The 19,639-nt window shown below is 44.0% G+C and overlaps 1 protein-coding gene across 2 annotated transcripts in view; it reads left to right on the top strand.

Annotated features, from left to right (window-relative positions):
- The window catches only part of CD82 (CD82 molecule), a 63,680-nt gene that overhangs the window by 14,032 nt on the left and 30,009 nt on the right, over nucleotides 1-19,639 (top strand). For both annotated transcript variants that reach the window (XM_081836234.1, XM_081836235.1), the window contains exon 2: nucleotides 18,720-18,801. In XM_081836234.1, coding sequence (XP_081692360.1) covers nucleotides 18,739-18,801 — 63 coding nt within the window. In that variant the 5' untranslated portion in view covers nucleotides 18,720-18,738. The remainder of the gene's footprint in view (nucleotides 1-18,719; nucleotides 18,802-19,639) is intronic.

Here is a 19,639-nt window from a genome sequence, read left to right as displayed (position 1 = left end):
TTTTCAGTAGTGTTTACAAGAAAGCCGTCCCCTTATGGTATGTTAAATGGCAGCAGCAAACCCTCTAGGTAAGCCATTAAGGTTTGTGTCCTAGAGCAAACATTGGCAAAGGTGAATGCATCACTCAAGCCCTGTGGAGCAACAGCTTTGGCCCTGTCTCTGCTGACACTAGGGACAGCGGGAGTTGTATTTTTAACTTTGGGTGAAAGCCAAAAAGTGACAAGGCAGTGCAAACATTGAATGTGGTGTTCAGGAGTTTGACTCCGGCTGCTTTCTGCCTGAAAAATTGCTTATAGGTCTGTCTTATCACAAGGTAAATTGGATTACTTGCTACACTTAATATGCTTTCCCTTTATATAAGGCTCCTGGGGAATCTCACAGCTAGGCAGCTTAATATCAGAGCTACACTGGGACAAATCAAGGATGCAGGGCCTACGAGAGCTATGTTTGGGGAGAGATGAATATGGTGTGAGAATAGTCAAATTAAACATAGTTTAATTTTCAGTTTGCTTGCTGATACCCAGCCATTTAGCAGAATGACTTTATTATACTGCCACCATAATGGCAAAACATCTTGGGCTGATCCTAAAGGGTGGACTGTAGAAAGCATTTCCAAATAAATAGCTGTTCATGCTCCTTCATGGCTTGTTACATTTTCTTGCAGTAGCTACATCTTCCTGAAGCTTTTTGCAGAAACCTTCCAGGTGTGATCCAATTAGTGCCCTTGCATTCACAGGCAGATCATTGATCCAGCAGAGGTGCCCCACTAGTGGAAGTGGAAGGTTGTCATGTGAAACGAAACCCCCAACTTTCTGGAGCTGATTCAGGGTCTGCTGTGATGAGGGGAAATTGGCAAAAATTGCATCCCCTTGTCTCCTGTTAGTGGATGCTTCTGCTAGTTAAAAAGCCCCTCTATCAATGTAGGGGCAGAATTTGATTGCACCCTCTGTGTCAAACAATCTTATGTGCTTTAATTCCATGCTTGATTGCAGTCTCTTGATAGTAATTTATGCACAGCAAATTCTGAAGTCTCTGGCAAATGATGTATAAATTTGGGGAAAGGGGCTTCTGATTTGGGCCCCATGCTTCCTGTGGATATATGTTTCTTTCTTCAACAAAAAGGGAAAATTTCTTAGTGCAGATTGCAAGAGTCTCTAAAGACAGAGGTTTCTAAAGTTGTGTAGTTAACACAACTGCATAGATTTAGGCAGTCCCTTTGATGCAGAAATCCCGGTGATTAATTCAGGTGCAATATTAACCTTGCCCATCCCCTTTGGATCACTATTCAAACCTGTAGTGAGGCCACACTAGGAATGCTGTGTACAGCACTGGTTGCACTGCCATCAAAAGGTTATTGTAGAGCTGGAAAGTGGTCAACATGGGGGAACCAGAATGATCACGGGGTAGGAGCAAGTTCCCTATGAGGAAAGGTTACCACATACAGTGGTGCCTCGCAAGACAAAATTAATCCGTTCCGTGAGGCTCTTCGTATACAGTGGTGCCCCACAAGACGAACGCCTCACAAGACGAAAAAACCGCTATACGAAGAGCCTCACGGAACGGATTAATTTCGTCTTGCGAGGCACCACTGTAGCGGTTTTTTCGTCTTGCGAAGCAAGCCCATTGACAGATTAGCGGTTTAGCGGCTTTTAGCGGATCAGCTGATAAGCGGCTTATCAGCGGATCAGCTGATAAGCGGCTTAGCAGCTTAGGAAAAGGGGGGGGGGGAACCCGCAGGAACTCGCAAGACATTTCATCTTGCGAAGCAAGCCCATAGGGAAATTCGTTTTGCGAAGCGCCTCCAAAACGGAAAACCCTTTCGTCTAGCGGGTTTTCCGTCTTGCGAGGCATTCGTCTTGCGGGGCACCACTGTATGGTGCTTTTTGGATTAGGGAAAAGGCCCATAAGATGTGGTCAGGGGAAAGTCCCCCCCCCCATTGTAATACCAGAACTTGGGTCTGTCCAATAAAGCTGAATATTGGAAGGTTCAGAACAGACAAAATGCAGTATTTCACAGAGTACTTAGTTAAATGATGGATTTTGTTTACACAAGTAGTAGTGAGAGCCACCAACTTAGATGGTTTTAAAGAAGACCAGATAGATTCATGGAGGATGAGGATGTCAATGACTACTAGTGAAGATGGCTGTGTTGTGCCCCTATTGTCAGAGCCCCTATGCTTTTGATTGCCGGTTACTGGCAATCACAAGTGGGAAGAGTGCTGTTGCACTGAAATTCTGCTTGCAGGCTTCTCATAGGAATCTGGCTGGCCATTGTGAGAACAGGATGCTGGACCCATGGGCATTTGGCTTGATTCAGCAGGGCTGTTAGGTCTTTAAGGAATGGTGGTGCAGGACCTGTCAAGCAGGTAATAAGCAAGTCACATATGCTTGAAATTCCTGTTGTGTAGCAGAGGATCACTTAAGATGTGACTCTGTTGCCTTACAATGCATGTTGGTCATCCTCTTATGTTCATAGAGATTAAATGTTATCGTGTAAAGATCCCGTTGTTTTTTTTTACAGAGTTAGGGTGGTTAATCTGATTTGGAATAAACCCTGTATGTTTTTGTTTCCTAGAGAGTACATATCCTTGTAAACCACTTTGAGATGCATCTTAATTAAGCATTATATACCGTATTTTTCGCCCTATAGGACGCACTTTTTCCCCTCCAAAAAATGAAGGGGAAATGTGGGTGGTCCTATGGGGCGAATACAGGCTTTTCGCACCAAGCCGCGCCAGCCTCCGGAGGGTCGCGCAGAGCTGCCTGCACTCCGAAGCCTCGGGCGCGCTGAAGAGCGCGCCTGGACTTCGCACAGCTGTCCACAAGCCTGGGGAGACCGGCGCGGCTCCCTAGGCTTGCGGATAGCAGGCTGTTCTGGGGGCTGGGGTTGGGGGAAGCTCAGGCTTCCCCCGCGTCAGCCCCATGCCTGGGGGGAAATATTTTTTTTTCTTTATCCCCCCCCCAAAAAAACTAGGTGCGTCCTATAGGGCAGTGTGTCCTATGGGGCGAAAAATACGGTAAATTGTTTAAATAAAATAAATAAAAACATAACCTTATCCATTCCTGCTGACTACATAGTCAAAGATTGCATTGAAGACCCTTCTCTGCTTCACACTGCCCTGCCACAGAGCACAGGTTCAGTGTTTCATTTCTCCAGACACTTTCAAATTGGTATCATCAATGCATTCTTTTTGTTTTCCTAAGCACAAACCTTTTCCTTCTGCAACTTGAGCTAGATCAGCTTTTCTCAACATCTCCAGATGTTCTTGAACTACAACTCCCATCATCACTAGGAATGATGGGTGTTGTAATCCTACAACAAATAGGAACCCAAGGTTGAAAAAGTTTGAGCTAGAGGATGGAAACTCTATTTCTCCAGGCAGTCTCCAGGCATTCCATGCTTTCCCTTTGCCATCTACTGGATGGCAGCTCTTCCCTTGTAGGACTCAAGTGCTCTTCCTATTTTATAGTTTGGAGCTCCAAATAAGGGATAATACTGAAGGCACCTCTGTGCCACTTGACTATGAATGGTGGAGCAGAAGAAAGCAGATTATGGACTCTTGAACTTCCGTGCAATTAGACTCTTGCTCTCTCCAGCAGAGGCTTTGACCTGTTACCCATTTTTGCTTATTTTGAGACAAACTGCAAAAGGAGCTGAGAAATCCAGATCCTCATAGAGCTCTCTTGTTGACTAAGCCAGGGACCAGTTCAAGGTAATGGGGCAGAGGATGTAAAGGTTTTGAGTGAGCCCTTGAATAGTGGCTTGCATCTTCAAGTTTCTCATAAAGGCCAGCTACTACCTGGAGTCCCGTGGATTTTGTGTGTTCTCCATGATGTTCTAAGTTTGCATACATCTTTTCCACGATGTGAGCTTGGAATGTAAAGACAACTCAGCAACTGAAAGAGGCCACCCAGCTGGCCTTTGTTTCTGGTTAACCTATTTCCAGACTTATCAGTTGCTGAAACAGACTGCCAAATGTGCAATGTGAAAGTCTGGAGACTTCGGAATCTCCTCTTGTGTTTTCTCCCCCCTCCCCCCCTGAAACGAATCCAGTTCTCTTTCCCTGTTCTTCAGATGCCAAATTCCTGTGGAACTTATCCCATGTGTGTGTTCTCCCCCTGCCCCTAACGTGGCTTGTAGCAGCCTTGCCAGAACTCCTTCTGCACGGACTCTTCTGGTCAAAGTGATGAATTAGCTTTCTCATGGCTTTTTGATCACAGCGTGGAGAATGGGGAGGGTGGGGAGGGTGGAGTGATGCAAATAGTAAGTGGCAGGCCTCAGTGTGAGGCTTGGCAGGTCTGTAAATGACTAATGTCCTCATGTTGCTCTACTTAATTCCAGTAGAATCAGCTACCTACCTGGGAAATGTGCACAGTTTCTGCCCTTAATCCCAGGCATAGTACGAACCTGCAAAGTCTTTTATCTTGAAACAGTCTCTGCTGAAGAAAACTTCCTAAACAATTTGACTTGCCATGTCCTCATTTTGATTAAAAGAATTGAAACTTGCTATATAGTCAGAATTTGTATAGCTTTCAGCCAAGAGAACATTTTGTCTTCAGAATAACTATGGTAGGCATAATTTACACAGATTTTCCAAATATGAAGACTTTAGGCCAGAAGTTGGATTATTCCATGTATGGCAGTAAGAAACTGGAAAAATGGGTTGAGGTTAGGATGGAGAGCAGCAGAGGGTAGTTGGACAGAAGCAATAAGCAATGGATAGAACAAATTAGTTATTTCCAAAAGTCGAATGCTCTGACCACATCTAAGCCTTTAGCAGATGTTTTAAACTAACAAGGGACACTGGTGGCACTGTGATCTAAACCACTGAGCCTCTTGGGCTTGCCATTCAGAAGGTTGGTGGATTGAATCCCCATGACAAGGTGAGCTCCTGTTGCTCTGTCCCAGCTTCTGCCAACCTAGCAGTTTGAAAGCATGCCAGTAGAAGTAGATAAATAGGTACCGTTGCGGCGCGAAGGTAAACAGCATTTCCATGCACTCTGGTTTCTGTCACGGTGTTCCATTGTGCCAGAAGCGGTTTAGTCATGCTGGCCACATGATCCGGAAAGCTGTCTGTGGATGAACTTTGGCTCCCTCGGCCTGAAAACAAGATGAGCTGCACAACCCCATGGTCGCCTTTGACTGGACTTAACCGTCCAGGGGTCCTTTACCTTTTTTTTACTTTAAACTAACAGTCCTGCACTGGTCTCATGTCCTCTCAAGCCATGAAGTTAACTTGCTGAATTATGTAGACTGAATTACCTAGGCTGTGCAGGATAGAAAGTCTCCTTTACTTCTGTCCTTGGTTGGACTTAAACCCCTGTCTTCTGCAGTAGCACCTCTAGAGGTTTGTGTTGCGGTTTGTCTATTTCAGTGACAGGACGCCAGAGTATGTGCAAATACTATAACCACATTGAGCAACTAACAGGGCTGGCATTTAATGTGCAGCTTTAAACTTTACAGTACAATTTGTGTCATGTGGAGACGCTCTGGAGCCTTGAACACTGAACTGGCGGCAGAAGCACATTGTGTACTGTTAAGGATGCCAGATGTCCCTTTTTTTAGTTTTAAAGAAGGAATAACTGGAGAAGCCAGGAGCAAATCTAGGAAAGGCTGCTCTGATTTGGCTTTTATACCGTATTGTCCATTGGTTTATAATCTCTTCTCATAAAGACATCTCAAAGCATTTTAACAATGAAAAATGCCTGCAATATTTATTATAGGTGAATCAAATCTCCTAGAGAATATAGCATAGATAACTTTGTGGCTTGTGTTGTGGTCTGACATTTTCTGTAGAGAAGAAAGCATGGGGCTTGCATTTCTAGATTCTTATGGCTTATTTGACTCTGTTCCACTGGGCTTGCAAATCTGCCTCTAGGAAAAGTGACTGTCATCAGTCAAGCTACCATATATCAAAATCTCCCCCCACTTTTTATTCTAGCCTGCCTCTTTTCTCCTCAATTATATATATTCACTCTACTCTATTCTGGAGAATTCTGCTGTGTCTGCCTCTCTTTCACATGGTCTATTTTAATATAGTGAAGCTGGCACCACCTTGTTATAACCCAATATACCATAGGGGTAGATGAGTTGCAGAGTGATATTGCCTTCCCCAAAATTGGCAGTCTGTTGTCTTTCTTTGCCAGAATGATGAGAATGAGCAGAAAGTATGAGAACACACATTCACACTATACATTTTAAGCACTATGATACCACTTCAGTCATGGCTTTCCCCCAAATAATTCTTGAAAATGTAATTTAAGGGCTCTCAGAGTTGTTAGGAGACACCTATCCTCCCACAGCTCCAATTCCCAGGGTGACTTAGCAATCAACCCCTCTTCTTAGGGAACTCTGGGAATTGTAGTTCAGGAATGAGAATAAAGATCCTCTAACAACTCCCAGTACCATTAGTTTGCTAATGGTACTCCCAGTACCATTAGCATGGTAGTTTGCTAATGGTACTCCCATTAGCAAACTACAGCTCCCAGAATTCTTGGGTGGTTGGAAACCATGACTGATTATGTGTGGTGCTAATGTACAGTAGCTAAAGTACACATGAAGAATCACTGCTTTGATACCAAGTGAAACAGAGCAATGCTTTAAGATGCCTCATTTGAAATTTGGTAGGGACACTGGGGACCAGATAGAGGTCCTTTGGGATCTGTGCTATTTGGCTATCCCTGGTTCAATGGAAAGAAGGTTGTGGCATCTGTTGTTCAAGACTAATGGCTCTGGAATGTCTTTTTATTTGCTCTGCATATGTGTAACCAGGTGACTTGCTAGCATGCAGTGTTAGGGGATAACAGGTTTTTTGAGTGTGGGTGGATTTCAGTCTTCAGCAGGATATCTCAAGCGCGCTTGTACATAACTTCGTAAGGAGCAGGCTGGGTTGAACAAGAAGACATTTGTCTCTGCGTGGCGCTGACTTCCTTTTCCCCATTGGAGACTGAGCTGCCCTGGTGTTCTGTGATTGACGGCAGATAGCATGCTATGAAATCATTGCTCCCCCCCCCCCGCATTCTATATTGAAACCAATTCCACCAAGATGACTTCAGTAGTATTGCTTTTATGCATGTAAACTGAGATCTGTATAAATTTATGCTGGCCCTTCTCATGATGAAACTTTCTGAAAGAATTGCTGCTGAAATGAGTAGACCACGTGGCACTTTGCCCTCCAGTCCGAACAGGAGAACAGACTTGTAATAACCCATAAAGGCAACATTTAAGGGACCTAAACTGCAGTGCCAAAATAGATGTGATAGGAACAAATCTTTGAATCTATATGACACTTCTGTTGGGCTGTATCTTTTCAGAAATGTGCTTCCTTTGCACTAAAAAAACCATGTTCATTAATGACTATTTGGAAGTGACAGTTTTTTGAGATGTTAAAACATAGTTTCCAGTCTTGAATCCCCAATCACACTGAACTAGTTGGTGAATGTTCCTCTTAAACTGCTAGCTGTATTTTGACACTTCCACATCTTTTGTTCTTAATTCAGAGACAAAAAGAAGCAAAAAAAAAAAAAAAAAAAGGAAAAAAAAGCACCTTGCAAAATTGCTGTATGCCAAAGCAGTTGTGTAACCGATTCAATTTACCTCAAGTCTGACTTTACTAGTGCGTGAAAAGGTTGCAAAGTAGAGTCTGTTAGGCTCTGGTGAGTGGCAATTTGTAAATACAATACTTGTTAAATTTAACAAACATGTTTTACTAGGTAGTGAAGCTAGTCTGTAATAACAGCATTCTGACAGCCAGTTCACACAGTTAAATCACTTTGGATTTATGCAGCCCTAGGGCTGCATGAAGAATATGTGTGAAACAAGAGGTTTACTGGTGATCCGCTGTGACAGGGGAAGGTCAAAGCTATCCCAAGTTGGTTTCACCAAGAGAGGTAAACTGGGTGAATAATCCCTGAAAAGGGCCTGAGTTATGCAGTGAGATGACAAAATAAGTTTTTGTGTAAGGCTATTGGATAAATAACAAATGAGACACCCTGCAGCAGCTGCAATCTGAAATAATCCCAGGATTAACCGCTTGGGCTGGTCTTTTACCTTTTCTTCTATGTATCATTAGTGCTGGCAGGAAATTCTGATTTTAGAAACTAAAACCTATTGCCCCAGTAGGTTAGTAAAAAAGCTCTCCTAGAGAAGATTTACATTCTTATTAGAAAAGTCTCCTGCTTCATAATTGTCAAGAGCTGCCTCAGTCTTTGTAGCCTTACAGTTCTGCTTTGCAGCTAACTTCGCAAGCTAGGCCTTGTTGTGCTCTTGGGTTGGTAGGTGATGAAATAACCGTGTCAGGGCACACTTTTAATTACAAAACAGCAACGTGCTGCAGCTGCATAAATCCATCGCCCTTAGATAATGTTAACGTTGACCCTGCACACCCAGTTGAGTATAGGTGACAAACTTAACCTGATCGCTAGCTGGAGTCTTCACGGAAGATGGCCTCTAGGGAATGTGCTGACTGCTGTTAGTAAACAAAAGGGTCATTAATTCTGCCACTGCTCATTTGCTCCCTGCAGGTAATAGGAAGGTGTAGCATGCTTATGAAACAGAGCAGCATACCTCTCCCTCTGGTGCTTTCTCTACAGTAGTTCTCTGAAAAAAATGGCTTCCTGTTGCAGCACTTGGAGGTGAAATAGCAGTGCTAAGTCACTTAATATGCCTCAGCGCCATTAGCTGCTTCTTATTGATCCCCTTCATCTTCACCCGTGCTGCTTGCTCTTTATCTCTAGCTTACTCAAAATCAAATAGCTCCCTAGTGTAGGATCAATTTACAGTACAATCTCTAATGCCTGTTTCCTGGGAGTAAGCTTCCATGAATGCAAATGGCACCTGCTCCCAAGCAAAGTGTGGATGGGACGGCAAGCCTTTATTGATGCCATTATCACTTGGCCAGGGGTCAGCAGGGGGTTGGTCCACTGTCCCTCAGACCTTGTGGGTGGCTGGACTATATATTTTTTTTTGGAGGGGGGGAATATGAACAAATTCCTATGCCGCATAAGTAACCCAGAGATGCATTTTAAATAAAAGGACACATTCTACTCATGTAAAAACATGCTGATTCCCAGACCGCCCGCGGGCTGGATTTAAAAGGTGATTGGGCCGGATCTGGCCCCTGGGCCTTAGTTTGCCTACCCATGACTTGGACAATCAGCCTAAACTTGCAGTTCTTAGATGAAGTATGCATACGTTGCCACTGGCAAGTTAGATCAGGGTTATCAAGAGTTGTATTTGCTCAGGGGTATTTTGCTAGAGCCTGAGCAACAGGTGGAGGGGGCTCCCTCCTCTCTTTCTGCCACCCACTTTCCACAATCTGTTCCTTGCTATCTGCATGAAATTAGGCCAAGGGGTGCAGGTTGGGCACCCCTGCCTTAGAGGCACCCCCTCCTATGTAGGTGAGAGAAGGTGGTTGGGATGTCTCATCTAAAATGGCACTGCAGTTTTTATAAGCTTTTAAAAACACACCCAAACGTAGATTGCTGTCTTATCTGACCTGTTGATTTGACTCAACATTTCTATTGGTTGGCTGAACAGTGTTAGAAATTTGTCAGGCACCAGACACGTTTTGCAACTGGTGTGGATCCAGTTGAGACCACGTGGAGATCTCTGGGTGCCAGGTAGGTGATTGTGGAAAGTAAAGTGTCATCTAGAGAAGGATCTGAAGTATTTTCTTTGAAGCTTGGATTTGTTTAATTCTGGGTTGTTTCATTTGATGTTTTAATGTGTTGTAAACCACTTTAAGATTTGTTTTTTTTAAATATAAAGTGGTATAGAAATGAAACAAACAACAACCTCCATTGCAAAAAAAGGCATCTAGGCATTCCATTTTGGCAACCATGACCCAGGTTTGAGGTGCCATTTGGCAATTAGATTAGATCAAATATCTGAGTTTCTAACACTGGTTGACTATAATAGGACACATGACTGAACAAATCTGTATTGGCTTCCTACCTCAATGGGGGAACCTCCAGTGGTTTTCACCTCATTTAATCCGTTTAACCCAGGAACAAGACTTGCTCCATTTCTTAAAACATATGGAACTTGCTCTGTTGGAATGAGAAAGGCATTCTGTGGTCATTCCACATACATCTATTGAACAGTTGTTGCTGGGGATCATGAGCAGGAGAATGCTATTGCACTCAAATAGGTATTTAGTTGGACACAGTGTGTCTAGTTGGCTACTGTGAGAACAGAATGCTGGGCTAGATAGGCCTCTAGCTGATCTAGCATGGCTTTCCTTAGGCTTTTACAAGGTGGATGTGAGGCAGAGATCTCAATGGGGATTATCCATCAGCTCCTAATGTCTCTGGCCTCAAAGCCTGTGGGTTGGCCACCATATTGGCCACCCCTTGTTATGATGAAGTGTACCCACAAAACTGTGCCTGTGTTGGCCTGAGAGAAAGAGGGCAGTGAATGAGAGGGCACTTGAGAGACTGTTCAATTTGTTTACATGGCAGGTAAATTCTCATGGCTCCATCACCAGGTGCATAATGCTGGGACCATACATCAGCCTTTGTGACATTTTCTAGTACTGTATAGAAAGCAGGAAGCAGCTGTTGGAGATTTTCCTTTGCCTTCTTCTTACCTACCTCCCACCTGACTAACCTTCTGTAACTGTGCATGCAGACATTAGTCACTCTTTGAGAGTAGCTCCAGCCCAGAAAATGGCAAACCTGCAAGAAAGCAAAGAGAGCCACAAATTCTGAGCAGTGGAGCAGGGAAGGCACAACCCATGTTTTCTTCCTCTTGCTGCTTGACAAAGCATGAGGTATTAGCAATGATGAACAAGAAAGGCTGTTGTTGTCTGTATTGTCACATGGGAGACGTTCCGTTGAATCAGGTGGAAGTTCTGTGCAAAAACAAGCATAGGGTAAGACTGGGTGCTTGTGGTGCATGGAAGAAGCAGGAGACACAGGGAAGAGATGAGCAATGGATGGTTATCATGTTGGTCAGCCTGCCCCTTCCCCCCCCGCCCCAGCAATGCTACATGCTCACAGTAAACTAATGTGGCTCCAGCAGGGGCAGTTCTATAACCATGTCTCTGATCCAGTTTGAAGTTGTTCTCCATTTCAGCAAAGGAAGGAGGCCGGAAGTCTGTTTTCAAAGGATACTATTTCTGCTACTAGATCTTGGCAATAAGCCCGTACAAACCTGTGCGTTGCTCTTGACTCATTTTGCCACTGTCAGACCCAGTGCGGGCACAGCAGTGCTACAAGGTGAAGAAGCTCTGTGTCACTATGGGCACTTTTGAAATTATAGCTACGTTTGGGTGAATATACCTTGAACCACCCAAGTCTCTGAGGAATGCCAACAGGAATGCAGTAAATGCTGTTAGACTTGAACCTCAGAATGGCATCACATGCTGCATTCTCTGTTATTGTAGTCGTTTTATGCCGGCTTCCTAAAATAATGTTGTGTATTGTCTGACTAGGCCAGAATATCTAATCAGGGGTGACAAGCTGTGAAGGTTGAGACTCAGGCCTACACCTGTACCTCATTTGAATCAAATCAAATAAATACCAAAATGAATAATAACTAAAAACAGGTAAAATTCTATATGGGACAGGGTAGATTTTTTTGGATGATTTCTATAAATTTAGGGTGATACCCATTGGTGCCAGCCACTCATATAACAACCATTCTACTAGCAGAAGCTTCATTCTTAGCATAGCACAACTTATCAGCTGTAGACTAGAGGTCATGCGTGTTGGTCATGGAAGTGCTGACTCCTTCAGGCCTTTAACTCTATTAGCGTGAGGTTTATGCTCATGAAAGTGAACTGAACCCTAGTGATATACCATGTGTGGCAGTTCTTGCAAAACAGGGTGTGTATGTGAAGCTCAAAAGTTGAGCTTTTCTATTTGTGTGTGTTGAAGGAGTTGGGGGTTGCAAACAGAAGATGGGAATACTGATTGGAGCTTGTTGTGGCTTTGTTTAATAGGTTTCCCCAGAGGTGGTTTGTAAGGAGGAGAGTCAGAAGAGGCTTTTGAAAATCACACATCATCCTTTTTCCCAGTGAGAAGAGAAGCAGTGAATTTCCTCACAGCCTTCTTTTTCTTTCTCATAGTATCTTTTTACAGCTCTTTCCTTGTATAGGTTTTTTGGGGGCTTGGGGAAGAAGTAGGATAGTGGAATGTGGCATACCAGCCTTTATTCAGGTATCTTTCGGCCAAAGGGAAGGCTACTTAAGCTCATGTTACAGGGCTCTGCTGAATGACTACTTGGGGTCACATTACAGAACTATACTAAATGAGTCACAAGTTTTCCTCCTGCTGCCCTTAACAAGAAGACCACTGTTTAGGAAGGCCTAAGACAGAAGTTTTCAACCTTTTTGAGTCCACGTCTCCCTTGACCAACTACATTCTTTCTGTGGCACCCCTGTGGGGCTCAGGAGCCCAGTTATGTCTCCCCTTGCCTGCAGTGCCTTTTTCAAACTCCCTCCCTTGTAGCGTATTCCCTCAGCCTCCTCTCCTCTCCCTTCTCCTTGGGAGTCCTCCGGTAGCCACTGCTGCTGCCCCTGGTCTCTGAGCTGCCCTGAAGAGAGGGGCCTCCTCACACTGCCCCACAGGGGCCTCGGAAGAGGATGCCTGCAGCCTTAGTGGCCCAATGGAGACTGGCCAAAGGTGAATGTGAGGCCAGCACCTTACCTTGGGAGGCAGCAGTGGCAGCAGCAGGTGCTGTTAAGCCTGCATGATGTAAAGGCTTCCCTTCAGCACTCAGGCAGGCCTAGCACACAGCAAGCACAAGAAAGGCACCTGCCGGCCGGCCTGCCCAGCCTCCCACTTGTTCGTGCATTCCCAACATCAGAGGCTGGCGGACTGGCTAGCTGGGCTCCCTCGCTCACTTGCTTGCTTACTCTGAGGCCACCTCAGCTCCTGGCAACCAGCACCCCTTGGCCAGCCCCAGAGGCACCATTTGCCTGGGGAGCTTGTAGCCAGGGCTGCTGCAACAAACAGCTGTGCAAGCCTTTGGGAGGCAGAGATGGGAGAAGGCAGCAGAGGAGCGAGGGAAGGAAAGAGGGACAGAGACCAGTGTTGCCTGCGGCACCCTTGACCATAATTCAAGGCACCCCAGGGTGCCATGGCACGCTGATTGAAAACCACTGACCTAAGACCTTGCTTGCTTTTGTGAATTTCCAGTGGTTAGGTTCACTGCTTTCAATAATCCTTCTCTCCGGAGACCTTGTTAAGAGAAGCCTAAAGTTAGAATTCTTTAAATGACCTTTTCACTGTTCCAGGCAAAGTAGTCTGTTGTCATCTTCCTTTCTGCTTCTGCATGGTGGATTCTGGAATCTGGGGCCGGCAAAGTCTGCTTAGTTTATCAAGATTCCTTATTTATTTATATCTCTACAACTGACTTGCCAAAACGCCTTCTGAGCAGTTTACAAGTATAAAACCGATTATAAAAACATAGCTGCACATAGTTAAAACACACAGCAAAACAATTTCATCACATCATTTGAAAAATACTCCCAACTCTACAATTCTACGAAATCCATAATTAAAATATACAATAAACATGTCTGTTAAAACAGGTTCAAGTCAGGAACCTCAAGTAATCTTGCTTTTATAAATAGCACTCCCTTGGTTGCACTACGTACCAGCCTTGCTAGGAAAAATAACTTACCCAAGTTGCGCTTCTTTCCTCTCTTATTTAACTTCTTGGATGAAAGAATATGTGCTTTTTGAAATGCCGGCAATTAGAAAATACCTGTACTGGCAAGGCAGGCTGACTGACTACTCCAAGAACTTATCTGTACCTATCAGAATTCACAAGGCTAAAAAAAATATATTCTTAACTGATCTGAGATCAAAGCTTTATTCATCTGCTTCAAACCTGTCAATTGTTTTTAATTGATTGCCAGTAGGCTGCACAGACACAATGGCTCCTTCCTCCTTCTGCCAAGTTTGATTAGGAGAGGGAAAATCCTTAGCTGATGCTCTGCCTTTCCAGGTGAAATATCTTTGGTGCTGCTTCCAGTTAGAAGAATTGTGGGCATACAAAGGCAATGCTGGTTAGCTGAAATGAAATCCCAATCTTTAAACTGATAGATGAAATTTTATTACTGTAGTTCTTCTCTCCCCCTCCCAATCTAACTGTACTACTTACTTTTGGTTTGCTACATTTTTGCTTATTGCTTCAACTCTGACAATGGACAAAAGGGCTGAGCATCTGCTTTGCATGCAAAGGGTACTGGGTTCAATCCCTGATCTTTCCAGGTAGCGCTAGGAATGCCCTCTGCCTCTAACCCTGGAGAGCCACTGCCAGTCACTGTAGACTAGCCTTCTCTAACCTGGTGCCCTTCAGATGTTTTGGAACACCCCCCCAACCCCCATCAAGCATGATGTGGGGGGGGGTGCTGATGGTGGGAGTGGCCATTCAAAGCATCTGGAGGGCTTTAGGTTGGCAAAAGTTGCTGTAGGCAATCCTCACCATTGGTCTGACTTAGCATAAAGTAGCTTCCTGTAGCCCCCTAGGATTTTGGATGTATGCTGCTCTCTCAAATCTTCTCCCCTAAATGGACCTTGCACATTTTTCTGTGGAAAGTTTTCTGCACATCACTGCCTATATGGACATGGAATAACTGATCTTTGTTCAATGATTGCAGGGAAATTTCACCCAGCTCTAATAATGTGTTTGAAACCTTGTGAATAGACTCTTTTTGTTCTTAGATTTAAAAAACAACAACGGGAAGCCTGTTTTCTTTATAAACCAAGAGGATGTTCTGCATGTATATCTCTCCTATATCTTCCTCCTCTCTCTTAAATGTGACAGTGTATATTTTAATTTGATGACTATATCCCCTCGACAAGAAAAGAATGCTCAGTAGCTACATCTTAGCATTGGGGTGCTGTAGGAAAACCTTCTTTTCTGTTTAGAAAAGGAATAGGGTGAAGGTGGGTAAACACTTGAAGAAAGGACCATTCTCAAAGTGTAGAAGATATCTGGAGTTACCACTTGTAACTGTCTGTGAGCTTGGCCCCAAAGATCTAGCTCTAATCCTTGTGTTCGCTACAAAAAGGTTCCTGAAGGGAAAAACTGATCAACTACGTTTGCTCTGATCTGAATGCCAGTTCTGAGGATGGCCCTCATGCCTTTCCCACTCTGGCAATTTCTCATAGGAAGAAAAGCATGCTCTCTGAATATCTGCAGCTCATCAGTGTAAATTGAATTTTGTATTTGTATGCTTATCGCGCGTAACTTTTATTTATTTATTTAAAGCCTTTTTGCCCCATCCTTTAGCCAAAAGGCAACCGGAGTGGGCTTAACAGATGATCAATGAAAATGAAACAATCACACAAGGAAAAAAGGGGTGAGGAGGGAAGAGGGGGAAAGGCAAGCCAGGTAGATTGGCAACCGTTCAGAGGGAAGATGAGCCAAATCTATCTGTTGTTTCAGCAGAACCAATGGAATGGCCTTCCTTCCCATATCTCCCTCTGCTGCAGTCTGCTGGAATAGCTTCTGTTTGGTGGCATCCATATGTGTAACATACAAATAAATGCAGGGGTTTTTTTTGTTAACCATGCCACACAGTCATGGGCATACAATCGAGAATAGTGCTGTTTAGGCATGTGCTTGAACAACGAAAGGGTGCTTTCAGTGTTGTGAAGTACACCATATTGATCTGATATGGGACTACCTTTGTCAGCAAGCCAAGAGTCCTGCCTTCCACCCCTACTCCACAGTGGAGGTATTTTCCTAATAATGGCTTCCAGCAAGTGCACCTGGGGCAGTCTTGAACTGACTTCCATGTTGCTTTTGATGGATGACCCTTCTACTTTTAAAGAGACTCTCTTGATAGATTCTGCAGCTCAGTAGTACAGTCCAGGTCAGATCCTCTGGTGCAGCGGTTCTCAACCTGTGGGTCCCCAGATGTTGTTGGACTACAACTCCCATCATCCCTGAGCTCTGGCCTTGCTAGCTAGGAATGATGGGAGTTGTGGTCCAACAACATCTGGGGACCCACAGGTTGAGAAAGGCTGCTCTGGTGCACCCTTGGTTAAAAAGGTTTTGGTAGGAGGTGGTTGTGGAAAGATATCTGCCACCCATAAAGAGCAGATAATATTGGGCTAGATGGACATATAGTTTGACTGAGGTCTAAGGTAGCTTTCTTTGTTCCCAAGTGCTGAAGTCAGCTTCTTAATATCCTACTTAGTTAAGGGTGACTCTCAGCAGGCTTGTGAGGTCCTGGGGCTTCCGCTTGGGACATGATGGAAGAACGGGCACACACTTCTCACAGTTTCAGAACTAAACATCCATTTTCTAACATCAGTTTTCCAAAGGAAGCAGCATCTCTTCTCCCCCACAGAGCTGACAAATTTTTGAGAACTGCTGCTGGTTGGAGAGAGCTATCCGTTTAGAATGATGCTCCACTTCCACCCTGATCTCAGTACTGACCTAAATATCCTAATAAGATTAAAAGCAGGCTTTAGACTGGAAACAGAATAACTTGCTCTGTTCTGCTGCCCTTTGCCGAATGCAATCCCACTGTGAGGAAGCTCTGAGCTGATCTTCTGCAGGCAGCTCTTAAGTCTGTCCAACCTATTTCCTGTTGCATTGTGAGATAAGATCATTAAGGATGTTGTCAAATGCTATTTATTCGACACTAGTTTTTATGAGAATTGTCACCTTGCTTCCTGTATTGGAGGAGGCAACAACTCCTTGAGGAAAGTGAAAGTCTCCACTAGGATAGGTGAGGCAAGCACACAATATCTCTTTGGCTCCCCCTACCCACCAAGTCTTGTTCCTACCTGAAAGTATTGACATAAGATACTGCAATATGTTCACCAATATGAATATCAATTCTGCCATTTCCTAAAAAGCTTTCTCCTTCTGCATACTCATGCCCAGACATATCTGCTTATATTGGTGATGGCAAAGTACAGCAGGCCAGAACAGAGCAAAGAAGAATTCTTTTCTTGGACTTCTGTCCAAAGTGGAACATTTCCAAGCCTTTTCTGTCTTTGCAGCACTATAAATGTTCCCTTTTGGATTGCACACCTGGTATTTAAATATCTCTTGTCTTATTAAAATGTGCACACATAGTTTGCATATTTAGAATTAGCTCCCCGTGTTAAACTAGACAGTGGCTTCTACATTGGATTTCTGCAGAATTCCCAATTCCCCTCTGGTAAATATGGGTAACTCTGGTAAAGAATCTTGGGTGATATTGTCATTCAGAAGCTTTTAGCCACCAGAGATGTAACTCCAAGTGAAATATCTGCTGTTTCATAGCATCGGACTGGTGGGGCGGGCGGGCGCAGGACTGACATGATTGGTCAGTTAGTTAAGTATTTATATTCTTTTACTTCATGGGGGGGGCAGCTGCCTCCTCCTCCCTGGCTGTGCCTATGTTTCATACACCCATGTTTAATGGTGAGCAAAAGGCTGACTAGCTTGTGATTGCTGTCAAATATAGTTTTCTTGAGGCTGCCACTGCTATTTCTTCTATGGGATCATGTAAACAGTAGTGTGTGTGTGTGCGCGCACGCTACATGAAGGACCATATATGAGACCCAATATTGGTGGCTTCCAGATGTGGCTAGCATAGAGGCACATGGCTGGTGCTTATCTGCCACAAGCAGATAAGCCTTGTACCTAAAATGGGTCTTGTACCTAAAGGGGCACTGCCCCTTTCTCTAGGACTTAATGTTGAGAGAAAAGATGTCTTCATTTAGGCCATTATCTGAGGGAGAAAGGGATTAAGGACTCCCTGCTGCTGCAGTCCCAAGATTAAGGACCTTGCTGGTGACTGCAATTTAGGCGACAGAAACTGGCTGAAAGGCAATGCCACCTAGAAGGGAAAAGGTTAAACTGTGAGTTCACTCCTATACAAGAATGACAGACCATAGATAAAGGAAATGGCTAGAATGACCAATACAGAAAATGCTGTCCACCTGAAAATCTGTGGGGTTGCTTCGCTATGACTGATCTACGCGTGAGAAGATTGCACAGCTGTGTGTTTGTGTGTGAGTGAAGTTTTTTTTTCTGAGTTCTGAAAAGAAACTGAAAGTAAAGGGAGAAAATATGGGAGGAAGGTGATTTTGCGATGGTGTCCTGCCAATGTCCTGGAAAAAAATAGTGAACAGAGCATGGGGTTCCAAACAGTCCACAGTAAATGCCTCATGTGGAAGCATCCTTAATCTCCGGTGTCTCCAATATAAGGAGGTTTCTGAACTGGCTTTGAAATATCTCTACCTGATGTGCAGATGGTGCTTCACTGAAAAGATCAGAAGAGCCCTGGTGCTCCAGGCCAAAGGCTCCTTTTGACCAACATTTTGTTCTTTCAGTAGCCAACCAACCAAATGGAAAGTGGTTCCTTTGATGGATGGGGCTAGTTTGGTGAACTACAGACTGGAAGTGGCAAAAACAGTTAATAAGACAAAGCTATACATATATATTTCCCCAGTGTGGTTTTTCTCGAAAAAGAGGTTCCAGAACTCACAATGAACGCTTCACTTGTTCTCTTAAAATGGCAATGGCACACACTTAAGATGTGCTGGAACTGAGTTCTGCCTGAACCCCCCCCCCCCGTATTCTCCCCTGCTAAGGAAACAGCTAGTCAGAGAAGTATTCTGTTGAAATGCTTTGCTTTCTGAGGGGGTGGTGTGGGAGGGGAGATTCTGGTAAAATATTTCTTAAAATTTCCAGACCACAGTCAAGTTGTGATGCTGTAAAGGATATATGCTCATATGGCTGTCTGTTTTCCACCCAGGTTCTATAAAAAAGAGAAGATGGGGTCTGGCTGCCTGAAAGTCACAAAGTACTTCCTTTTCCTCTTCAACCTCCTTTTCTTTGTAAGTATTTGGATTCAGAATCTGGGGGATCTGTTTTTTAAGTTGAGTGCGGGCAGGAGCAACTATATTCTAACAGCAGAACTGGCATCTAATATTGGAGAAAGAATATAACAAGAACCCTTTTTATAAAGACTGTTCTACCTCTCTCCAAAGATCTCCCAAACTCGATTGTCATAAGTTAATTCTATTTCTAAGATCACAACCCTTTCTTGCATCAAAACCATATTGAATCTGAATCACTTAATCTGCTTCCCACAACAGTACCAGGTGGTAGCTCAGTATCTCCATTTCTACCAAAGGCGTAGAGGAAGACATTGGTTTTCAGCTGAAATCTGAACAAACTCAGAGCCCACTGTATAGTGGGATGGGGTGCTTCTTTCTGCAGCAGTGCTCAACCCAAATAACTGTGTGTGCACAGTTTCGTACCAAAAAGACTTTGCAAACTATAGAAATGCCCCGATTGGACCAGCTAAGTGGTACCTATGATCAAGATGCCTGTTGGATGACTAAACTTTCCTGACACTCCTGCAAAGGTTCTTGGCTTTATTAAAATCGGAGTCTTGGGCACCTGGAGAAACTACTCATTTAATTATTTAACCCTCCTTGGATGTAATTAAAGTCTGTCTTGACCTGTTTGCCTGTATAGTACTAGCAAATGCTAAAAAAGAAGAAACAGTGAGAGGCTGGGGAAATGCAACTAATTGTATAGTGTGATTCCATTAAGTGCTTTTGGGTATTGTGTGCTCCCTATTTGAGACAAGCTGAGCCAAATTACCGGCTAGCCAATTTTTAATCAAGTCCTTGGCTGTTCTCTGCAATAATTGCAGTTTGACATCCA

The sequence above is a fragment of the Podarcis erhardii genome, assembly GCF_964252035.2.
Source record: "Podarcis erhardii genome assembly, chromosome: 1".
Classification (NCBI taxonomy): domain Eukaryota; kingdom Metazoa; phylum Chordata; class Lepidosauria; order Squamata; family Lacertidae; genus Podarcis; species Podarcis erhardii.
The sequence above is the reverse complement of the archived record's forward strand: the minus strand, read 5'-3'. Positions and strand labels throughout refer to the sequence as shown.